A 17511-nucleotide genomic window follows, 5' to 3' on the forward strand; every position below is an offset into this window, starting at 1 on the left:
TTGCCAAACACCAACACGAGTGGCGTGTCGTGGCGTGGCATGACCTGAACGATGTGGCCAATCTCCAATCCTAAGTTAAAGAAATATCTAAACCAAATTCAAAATGTTAGCAGTATGTATACAAAAAATTCAGCTGCGTTTCCTTCATTGGCAATAAGTCGTTGCTGGCGTCTCCCATTAAGATCTCATTTGGTTCGGCTGATTGCTGTTGCTCTGGTTGTTGATGTTGATGTAAATTTATTGTTGCAAAGATTTCGTACTGGTAGGCAACTCGTCGTTGATATTTGCCTCGTTTCGCGTCGTCTCAGACATCCTTTAGCTCCTCGGGCATATCGTTCTTGGGATGCTTGTTCTCAAAGTGCTGTTTGTACGTCTTGGGATCGGGCATTTGCGACTGCAAGTGGACTCAGATTAGTTTCGTGTTGTGGCAGTGGGAAACTCGATAAACACTCACCTTGCAGACCGCGCACACATGGACGAGCGCCTTTTGGGCTGCCTTCTTTTGGTCGGTGGCACTGTGGCCCTGTTGCTTCTTCATCTTTGCCTGCTTGTCGGCCGCCTTCGCCTGTGACTGAATCTTCTGATGTCCGCGTGCCATTGTGTGCTGCCAAATGATAATAAAAAAGTACACAAATTAATCAATTAACGCGCTGACTTGGCAACAATCAACCAGCATTTGTTGTTGTTGCTGCTGCGCTTAGGCGGGATTTACAGCAAAGGCGGCATAACGACAAACGACAGCAGCTGCAGAAGCGCAGCACTGGCAACGGAACTTTCTCTTTCTCACCAAGCCAGCAGTCAGCAGACAGCAGCCACTGGGGTTCACAGGAAACGCGTTTTTCTATCTACGTCTAATGATCGTAAATAAAATTTAACCGTGACACGAGTACCGCCACCGCACTGACGCCGTTCCACCCCCGTTGCTCTCATCATATAATGGGCAAAAAAAATGTGGCCACCGACGGACGACCACGTTCTCTGTTGTGCCTGTGGGGACATCTCCCTTACCTAATTGCTGTGTGTTTCTGTTTGGTTACGTGTGCGATATGGAATTGCGCAGAATTTGGCTTTTTTTCGTTAATTTTACGAAATGTTTTGCACGTTTTGTAGCCAAAATCCAAAATTTTGTTGACGAAATGTTTCCACTTTTTATGGCCGAGATTTGTTGACGGAATTATCGACAAAATATACCGACAGGCCCTCGGAAAAATACCATAATATTCCTACTCATTTTAAAAATATACTGTAAATATACCGTATATCTAAAATCATTTTCCTCGACTTTGATCTTCTGTTTAATATTATCAGCTAGTTAGGACTCTCAGCTTTAATATTGTAATTTTACTCGAATCATTAATCAATTCTTCAAAAGATTGGCTGATTTTCATGACTTATCTTTATTGGATTGATTGTAAAATAAGATTAAAACCAAAAGTGTCAACCATAAAATAGCATTAAAAGGTACGTGGGTAGGAATGGCATGTTACCTCATTTGACAATTTGTTGCTGGCCAACCAATAGTATGTATGTACATATATGGTACTATTTGCTATATCTTTCTTGCTCTTGTCCCTTTGAGAGCCGCGTCACCTTAATAGTAAACCTTAAGCCACTATCGTTGACCAGCTATTATTAAATAATTTTAATAGTACATTAAAATACATCGATAAACTATGGCGATACTGACCTTAATTTTGCTGCGAAAATTACTCTCATATTCAAAACCGTTATTTTTTTCAATGAAAAAACAAACTTAGCCCACGTAACCCCCTCTATTTAAACAGATGCGCAACTTCCGGTAAACCGAAATATATCCGTTTTTATGATAACAGATGAATGAAATAAATTGTCAGTCGCCAAAAGAAAGATTTTCATTTAAAGCCATAGGCGAAGCGAGCTAAAAGAGAAGAAATTCCCACGCTGCCGACGTGCCGTGATCTACACACACATGAACACATACAAAATCAAAGCTAGAGCTATGCTCACACTCTTCCGCTTTCGTGCTTTGCTGTGGGAGGGAGAGGAAAACGAGGAGAGCGATGGCAGATTTCTAGGGCCGAGCTTCGACTCTGCTGCAGCGCTGTCACATATACATGCATATACACTGAGTACCTGCTTGACCACGCGCTTTTCGTTCGTTTTGTGCTGTGAGAGGGAGGGGACGACGAGGAGAAACAAATGCAGATTTCTAAGCTCTGCTGCAGCCCTCTCACACACACATGTACCACCTTACGCTCTTGCTCGCCCACTCACTTTCGCTTTCGTTCTTCGCTGGCAGAGGAAGAAGCGCGGAGCCGACCACGCGGCTGCATTCTTTTCACAGCGTGCAGTTTCTTCCCACCATCCCGCCTTCACAGTTGTCAATTAAATCGCGTGTTTGATGCGCGCGCGTCTATATGCACAGCTTATTACATACACAAAGCCCCTCGCGCAGGAGCATGTGTTTTCGTGTCGTGGAGTAAACGGACTTGAAAAATAGTGATAACTGTTGGGAAAATTGTCAAAAAACCGAAGTGATAAATGTAGCTAATGTTTGAAACGAAAATCTTGCGAAAAAGTGCAATGAAAAGCCGGAAAAGAAATGAAGTGTGGTGTGCGTGTGAGAGTGTGTAAGGGCTGCAAACAGCGCATGGCGATTTTGGCAAAAGCAGAAAGTGCAGGCGACAAAAAGTGTGTGTAAAGTGTAAAGTGTAAAGTGAAAAGTGAGTGATGGTGATAAAGTGCGATCAAGTGCGAGTGAGAACAACAATAAAATGTACCGTATGACCAAAGAAAGAGCGGAAATATTGAGCGCATTGACGGCCGCAAGCAAAAGCAACGGCGAAATATGAGAGCTTTTTTTTCAGTGAGAGTGAGAGTGAGTGAAGAATGGTCAATGATGACGGCAAGGAGTATCTGGCAAAAAATAGTGAGTGTAAAGTGAAAAGTGAGTGAAGTGAAGGATGGTCAAGTATGACGGCAAGGGGCACATGGCGAAAAATAGTGAGTGTAAAGTGTAAAGTGAAAAGTGAGTGATGGTGATAAAGTGAGATCAAATGCGAGTGAGAACAACTATAAAATTTACCGCATGACTAAAGAAAGAGCGGAAATATTGAGCGCATTGACGGCCGCACGCAAAAGCAACGGCGAAATATGAGTGCTTTTTTTTCAGTGAGAGTGAGAGTGAGTGAAGGATGGTCAAGTATGACGGCAAGGAGTATCTGGCAAAGAATAGTGAGTGTAAAGTGAAAAGTGAAAAGTGAGTGAAGTGCAGGATGGTCAAGTACGACGGCAAGGGGCACATGGCGAAAAATAATGAGTGTAAAGTGAAAAGTGAGTGATGGTGATAAAGTGAGATCAAATGCGAGTGAGAACAACTATAAAATTTACCGCATGACTAAAGAAAGAGCGGAAATATTGAGCGCATTGATGGCCGCAAGCAAAAGCAACGGCGAAATATGAGTGCTTTTTTTTCAGTGAGAGTGAGAGTGAGTAAAGGATGGTCAAGTATGACGGCAAGGGGCACACAGCGAAAAAAGTGAGTGTAAAGTGAAAAGTGAAAAGAGAGTGATAGTGAAGGATGGTCAAGTATGACGGCAAGGAGCACATGGTGAAAAATAATGAGTGTAAAGTGAAAAGTGAGTGAAGTGCAGGATGGTCAAGTACGACGGCAAGGGGCACATGGCGAAAAATAATGAGTGTAAAGTGAAAAGTGAGTGATGGTGATAAAGTGAGATCAAATGCGAGTGAGAACAACTATAAAATTTACCGCATGACTAAAGAAAGAGCGGAAATATTGAGCGCATTGATGGCCGCAAGCAAAAGCAACGGCGAAATATGAGTGCTTTTTTTTCAGTGAGAGTGAGAGTGAGTGAAGGATGGTCAAGTATGACGGCAAGGAGCAAATGGCGAAAAATAGTGAGTGTGAAGTGAAAATTGAGTGAAGTGAAGGATGGTCAAGTATGACGGCAAGGGGCACACAGCGAAAAAAGTGAGTGTAAAGTGAAAAGTGAAAAGAGAGTGATAGTGAAGGATGGTCAAGTATGACGGCAAGGAGCACATGGCGAAAAATAGTGAGTGTAAAGTGTAAAGTGAAAAGTGAGTGAAGTGAAGGATGGTCAAGTATGACGGCAAGGAGCACACACCGAAAAGTATTGATTGTAAAGTGAGTGACAGTTTTAAAGTGAGATCAAATGATCAAAATACAAACAATAAAATGTACCGCAAACACTGAGTAAAGACCGAAAATAGTAAATGCATTGCTGGCAAATAAACATTAACGCCACCATAAACGGTTTTTGAGGTGAGTTTTGCACAATACGTACCTTACATTATATTTATGTACTTACAATAAACTTTTTGGGGAACTTTTTGTCTACTTCTTGATACAGAAAGTGTATCTGCCACGGTAAATATCGCTGGCATTATATGGAATTTGCTTTTATATATGTATGTACATATGTATGTATAGATAAATATAAATTTATTGGGTAGTATGAAAAACTTAACAAGATCCAAATATATTCTGAGTATAATTAAACCAACATGCTTGCATTATTGTCGCAAAACTCGTAAATATTATCAACAAATTGCATTTCATGTGCAGTTTTAGCAACTTGAGATGGTGTTTCCTCTTTTTGTGGTAGCTTCGCTGGCGCTTTTCGGGATGCTGCAACTTCCACACCGCAGACATTTACTGCTCCTTCCGTCTCCTCCATTGTCATCCGCTTGAGGTTGTTAATCAGGGAAATGTCATGCTTCATTTCGTTCTTCAAATCGAGCAGCTCGTGCTCCGTTTTGATTATGTCCTCGGCATAGGCTTCAATGTTTTGCTGTAGCTGACCCACGGAAACCTCCATTGCCGATCCCTTGTAGCGCTCGTTCTGAATCCTATACATTCGACACTTCTCAGACAGTTGACGTGTCAGTGCGTACTCCCGTTCGTAGCGTTGGTTCATGTCAGCGTGCAGGGATGCCAACTTATTGCGCACACTGTTACGCAACGGTCGATCCTTGCGCCTGCGTATATAATTATTCACATTATTATTGCATTCTTGGGGATTTTCTGCCGTGGCTGCTGTTGAGTTAGCAGGCTTCGGTTCGTGGCGGCTGCGTCGACGTCGCCGCTGCTGCTTGGAGACCCGATTTTCGGCGAGTTTATAAAGCTTTCCCTTCGCACAGTTCTCTGCGCCTGTGTACAGCTGATCCGGCATAATGACCAGAAGCAGCTCATCCGCCGTCACTTGTCTGTCGCCTTTGTAGCGCAGACCCTTTTCCTTTGTCTTGTTGGGCACTTTGGGAGGAGTATTTGTGGGTTTTGTGTGCATATTCTTTTTGTTTTTGCTCAGATGCAAGAGTTTCTTGAGCCATTTGATCATGGAAAAGCTGGCAGTAGGCGGAGCATGTGGCATCAACTGCAGCGTCAAGGGATCCCTGAAGTTCTCCCACAGCTTGAGCGATAGGCGAAGCTATAAGTAAAGTATGAAAAATAAGAGATTGTAATGTAATCAATAATATTTGTGGGGGGCCCTAGCACTAAACGAAACTACTCGATTAGGAAGCCATTAAGAGTAGGCCCATGCTAATGGTGGGGCTTGATAATAAAAAATTTACAACATAATTACCAACCAAATATAAACAGGAACTTTAATACCAAAATCAATAAGCAAATTGATTTCGTTTGGTGCGTCACTGGGAAATGCGGAAACACCAAAAGAAAAGGCTCAGGCAGCATAAGTCAAATGCGAGGACAATCAAACAGACATATGTATGCGTTGGGGGGAGGGTGTGACCAATTGGGAGGGGGGAATAGGAGTAGGAGTGGGTGTTGGTGTGGGGACAGAGGCCGACATGAATTTCACATTTCTTGGCTTGCGTGTGGCGCCAGGGCGGCCGAGCAAAGTGAGGGAGAGAGAGAACAAACGCTTATTATGCAATCACTGTAGACTTCTTTTTTGTTTGTGTTCATCCGCTTTTGGGCTCAGTTTTTGCACGCCAGGTGGGCGCACAGTCGGCTGGTGGTAGGGAAGGGTAACGAGGGAAAAGGAGAACTGGCTGCCTCTTATTACCTCATTGTGTACACGACTCCAAGCGCGCCAAACGGGCAAAATGGCCATGTTGCCGTCGTAGCTTCGCTCTATGCCGCCCCAACTTTCCGTTATAATGTAATCGCTGTAGTCACGCGATGCTGCCGCTGTCGCAGTCGCCGCCGTCGCCGCTTCCTTTGTAGTAGCTGTTGCCCTCTGGCCGCCATCTTGTATTTTTTTCAAAACGGAACCCAACGGAAAAGAAACGAAACGCAAGAAAAGAGAAAGAAAAAAATACAATAATTGTAAATAAAAAGGGAACATAAATAAATAAAAAGGCAAATTGTGAAATAGAAATGAACGAAGCCTGCAGTCACGTCATAACAAGATCCAGTCGCTACATTTTGCTTTCTCACAGCTGTCACAGTGTGGATCCCCGTATCCAGCACTCCATCCCCTTGCTAGACGAGTATAAATATTGACTTACCTTTGGCATCATCACTGCTGCAGTGCTGCCCAGTGCCAACAACGTTGCTCAGCTCGTCATCAATCAGGGCCTTGATTATGTCATTGCATGTGGTTTTGTTGGTAACACCCGATACGTAGCGCGGCTCACCATCGTCCATCCAAATGGGTATTTCCTTATGGCCTTGCTCCTGTGTTTTCCGATTGAAGTAGAGGTAGGGAAGACAAGACATTAATCATTGTTGACACAAACTTCAGTAGAGCTTTTAATTACAGTCGAATTTTACTTGATGGATGGGGGCATGATGACTGGCATTGGAATACACTTTCGGATGCCGACAGCACTTTTCTTATTGATTTATAAATCTGGCTGCAAAATTCTATAAAATTGTACTTTTGTGGAATTAATCTCCCAAATGGCATCCCGTGTTTGAAAATTATTTTCCAATAATTTTCCTGCAGAATTTGATTGTTTTTATTGTGTTGAAACCATTGCCTGCCAGCCATAGATTTATAATAATTTCCTGGCACTATTTCCTAGGAATAACTGTACCAGGTGCCGGTTCCGGGTGCCGGCTGTCGGCTGCCCTGTCCATGCATATGACTAACCCTACACCCAACTCTTCCCCCCTGTGACTGTGCCTGTGCCTGCCCACCCAATTAGATGATTTGTTTGATTTCAGTGGAAAAGCTGCCGCTGCTGCCAAAATGCAAGGGGAGAACGCGTGAGCTGAGGTGAGGTGAGAAGAGGTGGAGGCACTTACCACAGTGCTATTAACGCCATAGAGGGATATGGAACGATGGCGACGACTGGCCGGGGGGCCGCCGTTTCCGTTTGCCTTGCTGTGTTTATTTTTGCATGGTGGTGGCATCACGGGTGCTGGTGCTGGTGCTGGTGCCGGTGCTGCGTCCACCAAACGCTCCTCGAATGCAACCTGCTTATTATGGTGGTTATTGTTGCTGTCTTGATTTTGACATCGCCTCGTGGGCAATATGGGGCTTTCGGGCAGATTCAATAGCGATGGACAGCTGTCCAGATTATCATCGATGAATGTCGAGTTCTGTTGTTGCGGTGCCATGTTTATTCTCCACTCCTCTGCTCTCCTCCCCTCCGTTTCCTTCAGGTATTTCCTTTAAAAACTCTCTCGTTAATTGGCACTGCAAGGATACAAGGGAGAAAAAAATGTAAATGGAATGTACGTACATACATACATACATATGTACATAGGTATTGGTAATGGAAAACATGCAATATCCTTGTCAGACATTTTGTTGGTTCGCTTTCTGTGTTCCTGTGTGTTCGCCTACGTCTAACGATCAATTTAGATTTGTTCCTGGCGATTAAATAAATTATGCACGAGGCTTTACCACTGTGCTGCCACATATGGACGAAGGATGTGTGTCTGTAGTTGCAGCAACTCCCCATATACACTAACCACCCAACCAATCCATCCATCCACCCCATCCACATACATAGATTCCTAGAAAATTGGCTACCAACGCCAAATGGCGCCGCTAGGCCCATTATTCAGTACTGTTGCCGGCATTTAGCCTGTTTTGCCGCTTGCCCCACATCACCATCACTTCACCCAAGTCGTACCGTACCGGTCTACCATCCTGACGAGACTCCTATCCACGTAATTTGTTGGCTGCTTTTGATTGTAGCTCCAGGGCGTTGTTCGGGTGCCTTGCACTTTGTATGCAAATTTTCAGCTGTAGCCGAAAAACATTTTTGCATTGCACTTGCGGACTTCCACTGCCACTGCCACTGACTTATGAATTAATGCTAATTTATGCCATGCCGCCGGAAAATGCAGGCAAGAAGGAGCCTCAAAAATTATATATATTGTCTGCGGAGAGACTGGAAAATTATAGGACAAAATATGCAGCAAATGGGGAACACATTTTTTGTAGAATTTAGAATCAGAAGTGGGGAGATTGCTAATCCAATCTTTAGTTTTTGCTCTCTACTATATTTTCTCTTCATTAAATATTTATTTGCGCTTCTCTCTGGACAGGTGTCTGCGCCATGGGACACGCCCCTTTCTGGGGCTATTAGGTAAATGAATTATGAGTGAGGCAATTTGCAAAGGGATTTTCTAATTGTATCAGTGTATCCGTGAGTGTGGTGCTGTCTTTGATTACGCCGGACGCCTGAACAGGCCGGCATTCGTTTAAAAATGTAATTTCCAATCAAGATAAGTTCAAATGTACACATTTACATACATGCATACATTTCCCCTTGGCGAGGTCAATTACTGTCCCGCCCCTCGGGTAGTGCACTCTTAATTGTTTCTGTGGAGAAGTGCCATCCCCTAAACCCCCACAGCCCACAGCCCACAACCCACACCCATTATACATTTATGGCCGAGCTATATTGGCCAAGTTTTCAAAATACCTTTGACCCCAAAAGTTCAATGTCTTTCAAGGCTCAAGTTTCCTCCATATGGAATATTATATTTTCAAGTGCTTCACAATTTGTGTCCCCCCCGCCTTAAATGTGTAATTTTTATAGCATTTTCCTGCTCTTTTAATATTTATTTCCATTGCGTGTGCAGGAGAAATTAATTTTGTTTTGGTATTGCGCATTGGTTTTCCAAACAAGAAACTGAGCGAGAAATGACGTTAGTCGTGGGGCGTGTAGGAATGGGGCCGGTGGGTTGGTGGGGCGTATGCGTAATATTGAGATTGCTGTGATTTGAGAGCAAAGAAATTGATCCAAAATAACCCAACCTTTTAGAGGTTAAATCTCTAGGGAATTTGGAATTTATGGCACGAGCTTATGGGTATATTTTTCCGCTGAGATCTTTCCCGAATGATTATGAGAATATTTGTAGGTTCCAAGAATATTGCCAGCCCTTTTTATTTTATGCATAAACTAATCTTTCAAAGCCTTAAACAATAACGCATTCAAGGAAGTAATTTCTGTATAGACTATTTCGATTTTTACCCGCTTCCGAATTATTTAAAATATTTTTGAATTGTTTCGCTGAACCTTTCCTGCTGCTGTTTTGAGCCGAACATTCGATTTTGGCACCCGCAGAACCACAGAATATAACAAAATCAACTGTGAATTCTCCCAGTGCCAAGAACCAATGCCAGCAATAATGATCATCGCTGTAGAAGACTTTAATCTCTAACTAAGGACACACTTTTCGTAAAACCTAAGCGAGGATCAACTGCGGGCTTACCTCTGCGGGATCCTCTTCAGTTCTACGCTTCTGCTTTTCGATGCTCCCACGATGTTTGGGGTTCCACTTTTTAGGTGGATTGATCAATTCTTTGATTCTCTGATTCCTTTGGCCACTGGATGGCTGAAGATTTGTTTGCTGTCTTTGGGTCTCTGCACTTGTTCACACTTTTGGCTGTTGGCTACTGGCTACCAGTGCTCATGTTGCAGCCGCAAGGACATGTTAATCCTTTGAGCTTTGACACTTGACTGAAGTTCAAATTTGAATTTGCGGCTATGTAAGGTGAGCCCAGGCGGCTGGCGACGGCGACGTCGAAGCCGCTAACAGCTAGTAGCTAGCGGCTAGCAGCTAGCAGCGCTGCCTCGTTCGTATATAGGGAGAAAATTGTTCTAGATCTAGACAGGTGCTAATGGTGCTGTCCCTGTCTGCCTGGCACTGGCACTGGCACTGGGAACCCTTTGCTCGCATTCAAATTTTCCACACACACTCACACACAGAGAAACACAGGGGGTACGTGCTGCAGCAGGTCCTTGTTCGGTTCGTTGCCAGGGAGAGGAACGTTGCACAACAAATAACTGAACGGCGTATCCTTGACGACGGCATGTGACTAACTAAAATTTTATTTGCTACCACACAAAACTTTAAACCAAAAAAAGAACAGAACCAACTCCAAGAAACGTCGAGCCACCACTCACACACACACACACATGCAGCACACACACCTGGCCAAGACAGAGAGAGGAAGAAAGAGAGCGCGAGCGAGCGAGCAGGAACTAGAGGGTAGGTTCCCCTTGCTCCCCTCTAGCAGCGATATTGGTGTTGCTGCTGTCGTCATCATCATCATCATCATCATCCTCCTCCTGCTTTGGACAACCAGCAGGCAACGCAACCACCAAAAAAAAAAGAAATGTGGAAACAGAAAATGCTGTACTACCAATTTCCACTAGCCCTAGCCCCAGCCCCCCGCGCTAGACCTTCTCTCGACCACTCCCTCGATTCTGGCTGCAGTTTCAGTTATTTCATAAGCGAACTATAGCGTGTGCTGCTCGACCATACATACACATACTAATACCAAGCCAACACCAACACCACACCACTCCACACCACACCAACACCAATGCCATGACGCGCACTTTGCGTTATTTGGTAAAACGAGATTGTTGATAAGGTGCCACCAACAACAGCAACAACAACGACGAACAGCTATAGCTAACTATAAAAAAACTCGCGGTACATAAAAAACGAATTTCTGCCTTGTTTTTTCGTCGTCCCTTTGCTGCTCCTGCTCCTGGCTAACCGCCACCCCCCATCAGCAGGGAGCCGCTACACATTTGGTTTTTGTATTTTATTGTTAATGGGTAGCATTTGCTTTTCGATTCGATTTTGTTGTAGTTTGCTTTTTTGGTTGTACTTTTTATACCGGTTTTTCGGGTGGGCTAAGGATAAAAGAGAAAGAGAGGTGGGAGATAGAGCCTCCTACATAGGCTTATATAGTTTTGTACATGAAAAGCCAGGAGGGGCCGTTGAACATCCATTGAAGAAATCAAAAGAAATAGTGCTAATGGCTTTTAGCTGAATGTATTCTTTGATTATGCCATATGAGAAAGTAAAAGGGTTTTATTTATGATCAAAATATAGTTTTATATTCTAATAAATCTCTATTATTCCACTAGAAAAAATACTGGCAAATCCTTTCAGCTGATAGGTTCCAGGTTTTAGGCTCTATCAGATGTTTGACCTTTTAACCAACATTCTGGCCCACTCCCAATTCGATTTCCATATTCAAACGCAGATTGATGTACTCTGACATTTAGATGGTATATATTTGATGTTGAGGAAATATTTCATTGTTAATAGCACTTGTTTTGGCTTGTTCGGAAAGGGGCAATTCAATAATGTTCAAGCTCATTAGTAATCGATTGCAAATACTCTATGGATATGGATCGATCCTTTGGGGAGTCGTAACTCCCACTCCAGGCTGGTTGGTTCTATGGCAGGTGCCAACTTATCTCTGTGTAATATGAGACATTTCCACTTGCTGCCAGCCATTAAAAGTTTGCTTGGTGCTCCATGAATTGCATCTGGAAATGGTTCCATATATGCGTAGGTAGATTTACAACAAACCCCTGTCGTAATAAAAAATCTAATAAAATGTGGAAACAAAAATACATGCATAAACAATTAAAAACACGCCACTTGCCCATTTTCTCACTTCTGTGGAAAAGCGCGTGAAATTCTGACGCGTTGTAGGTCCAACGACGAGTGAATGGCGATTATGTAAATGATTGATTTCGAGTCCAGTGCGGGTTAGGCTGTACTTTTTTTCCAGCTCCGACTAGGGGTGGATAAAGTCCTACCTCGTCTCTCGTTGCGGTTCAGCGCTTTCACGGTACACGGCGCCGCCGTCCCCCGTAATAAACAAACATAATGCCCATAATATCCTTATAATGGCACCAGTGCCAGCACCAGTCGGCCAGCGGGCAACTCTCCGGGGGGATTATTATTATTGCTACGCGTCCAGCAAGTGTGGGAACAACTCTGGCCAACAATTGTTGTTGGTTATTAATTTTTATTTGGATTTCTTTTTGGCCATCACAGTGGCAATTAATGCTCGCACATGGAGGAAGACTAATTGCCACGCCTCCACACGCTTTAGGTACCTAATTTGGCAAGTCCCTTGTCCAGTATTTCCACACCTCCCACACACACTCTAATTCGATGTCCCTTCTGCATGCAACTCCTGGCGCCACGTTGCGCAGGGATTGGGCCTGGGACTGGGACTAGAACTGGGGCGTTGCATGTGTCGCATACTCGTGTACGAGTATATGGAAATTCCGTAATGACAGGGGCGTAAAACCTGTGCCCCAAGTTCAGTTGTGGTCGAGTTCAGTGCTCAAGCAATGATTGAGTTTTATTGTTGATTGTTGAACAGAGATTGCAGGTTGTCCCATACAGGGTGAGTGCCAATGCGTTATCCAAAACGGGTGCTTAAACAAAAACACTTTGAAACCTTTTCTGTAGCGAATCGATGGTAATTTTTGTATTGCAAGACCTTCCCCAGTCGCCAATAGTCCATGAACTATTTATGTTCACTTCTCTGTCATTTGTTTCCGTCTTGTCACCTGTGTACCATTCTCTTGCAGTTCATACACTTAAGGATCGATCAGATGTTATACCCAAAAGAGCATCAGCTGTTTTCTGACTTTGTACCTTTTGTTTTCTCCTAACACTGACTGACCCTGACATAAATATTTCCTTAGATCAATCCATATGTTTTCGCTTTCCTCCCTCGTCGGATAGTTGTAACGTATTTTTGTCCCTCCCAAGGAATATAGAGAATTGTTTTAATTCTCTGTTTAAGGGGTAGATTATTACCTTTTGGGCCACTTAGTCGTAAATAATTACGAGTGGCAAACGGCAAACGGCAGAGGGCACTGCTGCATCCAGACAGCCAGCCTGTTGGCCAACTCAAAAGCAGGTAGAACCCGGCCCAGACCCTTGGCTGTGTAGCCAGTGGCTACAGCATTTTACCGCGTGCCATCATTGCCGGCTGCTGCTGCTGCTGCTCCCCCTGCTGCAGGTGCAGGAATCAACGAAGCGAGTCGCAGAACCAGAGCCAAAGACAGTTGCATTCGGATCGGGGCGGAAGGAAGCTGTTGCGCGGGTCAAAACACTTGTCCCCGAGCTGCCAGTTCCGAATTTGAACCTGAAAGGCGGGAACCTGTTCCAGTCGCATCGAAGGGCTGTCTGCGCTCTCCGAGATGTGCTGGCCAGCAGGCTGTTTGAAGCACCAGTCCAGTCATTCAGTTGTCATACAATGGGCAGCTTGCTTCTCATTTTAGGGGTTGTCCGTCTTAACGGCAACGGGAACGGCAACTGCCACTGCGCCTGCGCCGCTGACTTGTGTGCATTGACCTGAAAACAGAGCGCGCCTTTTTTCCCTTCTTTTCTTTGGCTGTCAGGGGATAGAAGTGTCCACAGATGGTTAACTGTAGTAAATACTTACTTGGTCTTACTATCTAGTGTGCTGTCTTTTTGTATGCAATTCTGATTTGGTGTAAGATTCCCCACAAGACTAGCTCTTTATATGCGTATCATTTCCCTCATATTTCCATTAAAATGAAACACAACTTTGTATTGAATAATTTGTTGTTGCTTTTGTTCGTTTTCTGGTTGAGACGAGACGATCTTTATTAATGCGAAGCTGCTTTATTTGTTTCGGTTGCTTTTTCCATAATTTTCTTTTCAAATATTCTGTCGTTTGTAACTATATCATATATCGTTTTGCATTTCGGTTTATGTACTTGGTGTATTTACAGGATGTTTCGTTTGTCGATGCAATGTTAATAAATTGTTGTTGTTCTTATTATGCTCAAGGTTTTGTGCATTATAAAAAAGTTGGTATTATTATTATTAATTTATGTTAGCATTGCATGGGTTGTATTCGGTTTGTTTTTTGTAATTGATCTTTAAGAAATCTACTCGTATGTGAAATAAATTGAAGAACTTAAACTGCTCTCTAATCTCTGACAATTTCATACCTTCATTTCTTTTTTTGATGTGATTTTTCCTATTTTTTGTATATGTTTTTTTTTTATAACAAATCCTGCCTATAAATAGCAAATATTATTCATTATGAAAATTATGTTATTCGATAAAAATTATTTAACTAGTGTATTCGTTTATGTTTTATTTACATTATTTTGTCTTAGCATTTACAAATTATAAAGCTTTTCGATATTGAGAATTTAAAAAGTGGTTTTGAGTTAATTCTGTTATTCTGGACTTCTGCCGAAATCTAGACTATAATTTGCTTAGACAACTAATTTTATTTTATTGTAATTTCTTGCTAGTTTTATTATTTTTATTAATGCTTTTGTTAGTGGTGAATCGTTAAGGTTAGATCTTTACCATTTATCGTTTTACTGGTCTTTGGTTTAGCTTCTACTTTGTTTTATCAGCAGTTTAGCTTGTGAGGAGTTTCGAACAGAAGACAAAATTCAAACTTAAATCGTTATGGGGGCGCACATACATCTGTTCATCTGTATGTCCATATACATACATATGTACATATGTGTGTATGTATGTGTGTAGGCACAACAACTCAAAAAGTGTTTCGCTGGAAACCATCTAAGTAATCAAAAATTGTTCTAGTTCTTTTAAAGAAGGCACCTTTCCTTGTCCCCCAAAGCGGTGGCTAAATAACATTGGATTTGGTATTCCAAAACGAATCGAATAAACTCGTACATACCTATTGTTTGTAAGGATCTATCTCAATCGTATTTTATTTGTACATTTCTTACATTGGCCACACATTCAGCAATTTCTCCTACCCCAATCTTAATCCCATTCCCATCGCATATCTGCCTCAATCCTTTTTGCAACATAAATTGTTTTCCTTTTGGACGCCATGAATTTGAATTTATTGTTTTATATACTATTTTCTGTTCTATTTGTGGCTTTCATAGGCAGCTAAGTATATAAAAAAGGCTCCGAATTCTTCAGCATTGCTTTTTCCTTCTCATTTATTGAGATTTCGTTTTTGGTTTTCATAAATTGCAAAAAGATTGTCCTTGTCTTTGGGTTTTCTTCTTCCTTTAATTTTAGCTTAGTTTTTTTTTGTTTGGATTTTCTTTTTGGTTTTTCCTTTTATAAATTAGAGAAAATTGCGCAGAACTTGCAAAACGATGCAAAGAAAAGTTTCCAAAAAATGTCTACAAATCTCTAAAGTTATAAATTTATATATTTGCAAAAAGCATTTGGTGTATACGCATGTTGTGTTTGTTATCTATAAGTAACATTGTTTAAACAATTGGTAACGGTGGCCCTCATTAACCTGCTCTCAATTAATTTCAATAAAATTTCGTATGCAAAGGTTTTGTTTTTAGTATAGTTTTAGTTTTTTTTGTTTGTTTTTCTTTTTGTTTGCTTTTGTGTTATCACAAGGTTTAAATTTGGTTTAGGTTCAAGTTTTAAGTTGTGCTTCTTTAGGGTTTGTTTTTCATACATTTTGTTTTTATTTTGTATTATAATTTCTACAAAGACTTGCAGGGCATTTGTTTTTGGTTTGACATACATTTTATCTAAAATACTTGGGTGTTTATTTTGTGAGTGATAGTTGGGTTGGCATATGCTTCATAGCTACTTATGGGAGCTTTATAGAGTTCGTTCTTTGTCTTACATTTGATGTAAATATTTGTGTGTGTGTTTTGCTTCGTTAAAGGTGTTTTCTTCTATTAGCTTTGATATGTATTTTAATAAAATTGTTTAGGCAATTCCTGTTTGCTACTGAAAAATGCTTCGAATGATGCGAAAAATAACTCGATTCGATAACTCTCTGGCAAATGACTATAAATTGTGTGTGGCCTACTCTAGGGGGTGTTTCGATGGCTCTTTGGGGGTTCCTTGTTCCCTTTCAAAGCATATTTTTGTGGGCTTTGTGGTAATTACTCCTTCTTATTTCACCTACAGTTTTTAGTTTTTAGGTAAGCATTTTCTGTGGTCTACTTAGCGGCGGTATTCTTTTCTATAAACTTCATGCGAGAGTAAAAGAATTTCGGGGTTCACAAATCGAACATTTATTCATAAAAAATAAACAAAATAAAAACAAATATCGTTTAACATAATGTAACTAGAATCTCTGTTCTGTGATGATTAACAATTTGAGAGGGGTGTTCCTTTATTGGGGGTTTTCCCTTTGACAGATGCGGAAGCATTTCAACAAATCATAATGTAATTTTCATTGATAATAAATTTCTGACTAGAATTGTAAATATATGTATGTATGTATGTAGTATGACTTCTATGTGTATTTATGTAGGTATATAAATATGTATGTAGGGCTGTACGTTTCGGACTACTCGAGTAGGTAAAGCCTTAAAGCTGTTTTTGGTTTGTATTTCGTTTTTTTAGTTTCATAATTTCATAGAGTTTATTTAGGCTAGGTCTTTTATCCTTTTTGGGTTTCTTATTTCGTTTTTTTTGGTACTTTTAGCATGAATTTCTTTGCTTAATAAATTGTTTAGATATTTATATTACAGTTTCTAGACAGTGTTTTTTGGTTTCTTGGTTTTTTGTTTGTTTGTTAATTAACTAATGCATTTTCGAGCATATGCAAAATTTGCAATTTAATTTAAAGTTTTTTGTTGGTTTCTTGTTTGTTTGGTTTTTTATTTTTTGTTTCTACTATTTGTTTAAAAAAAGGCAGTCGAAATTGTTTCTTTCGTATGTTTTTTGCTCATTTGCTTTTGCGTAAATGTAACTTTCGTTACGTTTAATTTTCAACAACTTATTCATTTTGTTTCCCTTTTCGTTTTCGCTTTTACCCACTAACAACTCAGTTTAAACTAATTTCCTCATTTTGACGTATTTATCACTTGGTTTTTGTCATGTGTTGTGTTGTGTTGCTGTTGCCATTTAAAGAATAATTAATTGGTAATTAGATGTACTTTGTGTTTCACTTTTTGTTATATTAGAATTAAATGACTTTGCAAGGCCCTAGAACTTAGTGAACGATTTGCTCCAGACATAGCACGCGGTGTCTCTACAATATAGTAGTACGAATAATGATTACATCTCTGGACTCTTATTCCCCTTAGCTCTGCAATTTAGCGTGTTGTGTTTTCGTACTCGTACTTATGTATGCATCATTATCATTAGGCAGCTATTTCTTTGCTTAATTTTACGAAAATCCTTTATAGTGTACAAAGAAGAATACCAGAAAAATGGCATAAGCAGTTGGAAATGTAATTCTAGCGATGACATCGATTGTCTTGGCCACTCGTATCGGATGCGGTGGCTCTTTTTTGCGCACCTGAACGAAGCATGTCTGCAAAAAAGAGAAATTGAAC

The 17511-nt window shown here is 41.2% G+C and overlaps 3 protein-coding genes across 26 annotated transcripts in view; all 3 read right to left on the minus strand.

Moving 5' to 3' along the window:
- Positions 1–97: 97 nt before the first annotated feature.
- On the minus strand, positions 98–1165 carry LOC117895661 (zinc finger protein 706-like). Its single transcript, XM_034803479.1, has 3 exons — positions 1009–1165; positions 455–604; positions 98–394 (listed from the first exon to the last, which is right to left on the minus strand). The coding sequence occupies exons 2-3, from the start codon at positions 596–598 to the stop codon at positions 305–307; spliced, it is 234 nt and encodes a 77-aa protein (XP_034659370.1). The 5' UTR covers positions 599–604; positions 1009–1165; the 3' UTR covers positions 98–304.
- Positions 1166–4437: 3272 nt separating this feature from the next.
- Positions 4438–15000, minus strand: LOC117895656. Of its 3 annotated transcripts, none has more exons than XM_034803471.1 (5): positions 14913–15000; positions 7235–7628; positions 6493–6661; positions 6048–6232; positions 4438–5447 (listed from the first exon to the last, which is right to left on the minus strand). In XM_034803471.1, exons 2-5 carry the CDS (start codon positions 7547–7549, stop codon positions 4515–4517), a joined length of 1602 nt encoding a protein of 533 aa, XP_034659362.1. In that variant the 5' UTR covers positions 7550–7628; positions 14913–15000; the 3' UTR covers positions 4438–4514. The 3 variants fall into 3 exon arrangements, with proteins under 3 accessions (XP_034659362.1, XP_034659363.1, XP_034659364.1); XM_034803472.1 differs by lacking the exon at positions 14913–15000 and adding an exon at positions 9662–10256; XM_034803473.1 differs by lacking the exons at positions 6048–6232; positions 7235–7628; positions 14913–15000 and having other exon boundaries at positions 6493–6619.
- Positions 14259–17511, minus strand: part of LOC117895650 (glutamate-gated chloride channel) — a 47610-nt gene continuing 44357 nt past the window's right edge. For all 22 annotated transcript variants that reach the window (XM_034803436.1, XM_034803456.1, XM_034803446.1 and 19 more), the window contains one exon: positions 14259–17489. In XM_034803436.1, coding sequence (XP_034659327.1) covers positions 17343–17489 — 147 coding nt within the window. In that variant the 3' untranslated portion in view covers positions 14259–17342. The remainder of the gene's footprint in view (positions 17490–17511) is intronic.

This window comes from Drosophila subobscura, chromosome J (assembly GCF_008121235.1).
Source record: "Drosophila subobscura isolate 14011-0131.10 chromosome J, UCBerk_Dsub_1.0, whole genome shotgun sequence".
NCBI lineage: Eukaryota > Metazoa > Arthropoda > Insecta > Diptera > Drosophilidae > Drosophila > Drosophila subobscura.

What these genes read in the sequence shown, in the direction of transcription:
- LOC117895656 (XM_034803471.1), bottom strand. Translation starts at nt 7,549, where the DNA reads ATGGCACCGCAACAACAGAACTCGACATTCATCGATGATAATCTGGAC. An exon ending in CAGCAGTGATGATGCCAAAG is followed by an intron (nt 6,233 to 6,492) that starts GTAAGTCAATAT and finishes AAAAAATACAAG; the next exon opens with ATGGCGGCCAGAGGGCAACA. An exon ending in GGAGTCGTGTACACAATGAG is followed by an intron (nt 5,448 to 6,047) that starts GTAATAAGAGGC and finishes CTTTACTTATAG; the next exon opens with CTTCGCCTATCGCTCAAGCT.
- LOC117895661 (XM_034803479.1), bottom strand. Translation starts at nt 598, where the DNA reads ATGGCACGCGGACATCAGAAGATTCAGTCACAGGCGAAGGCGGCCGAC. An exon ending in ATGTGTGCGCGGTCTGCAAG is followed by an intron (nt 395 to 454) that starts GTGAGTGTTTAT and finishes GTCCACTTGCAG; the next exon opens with TCGCAAATGCCCGATCCCAA.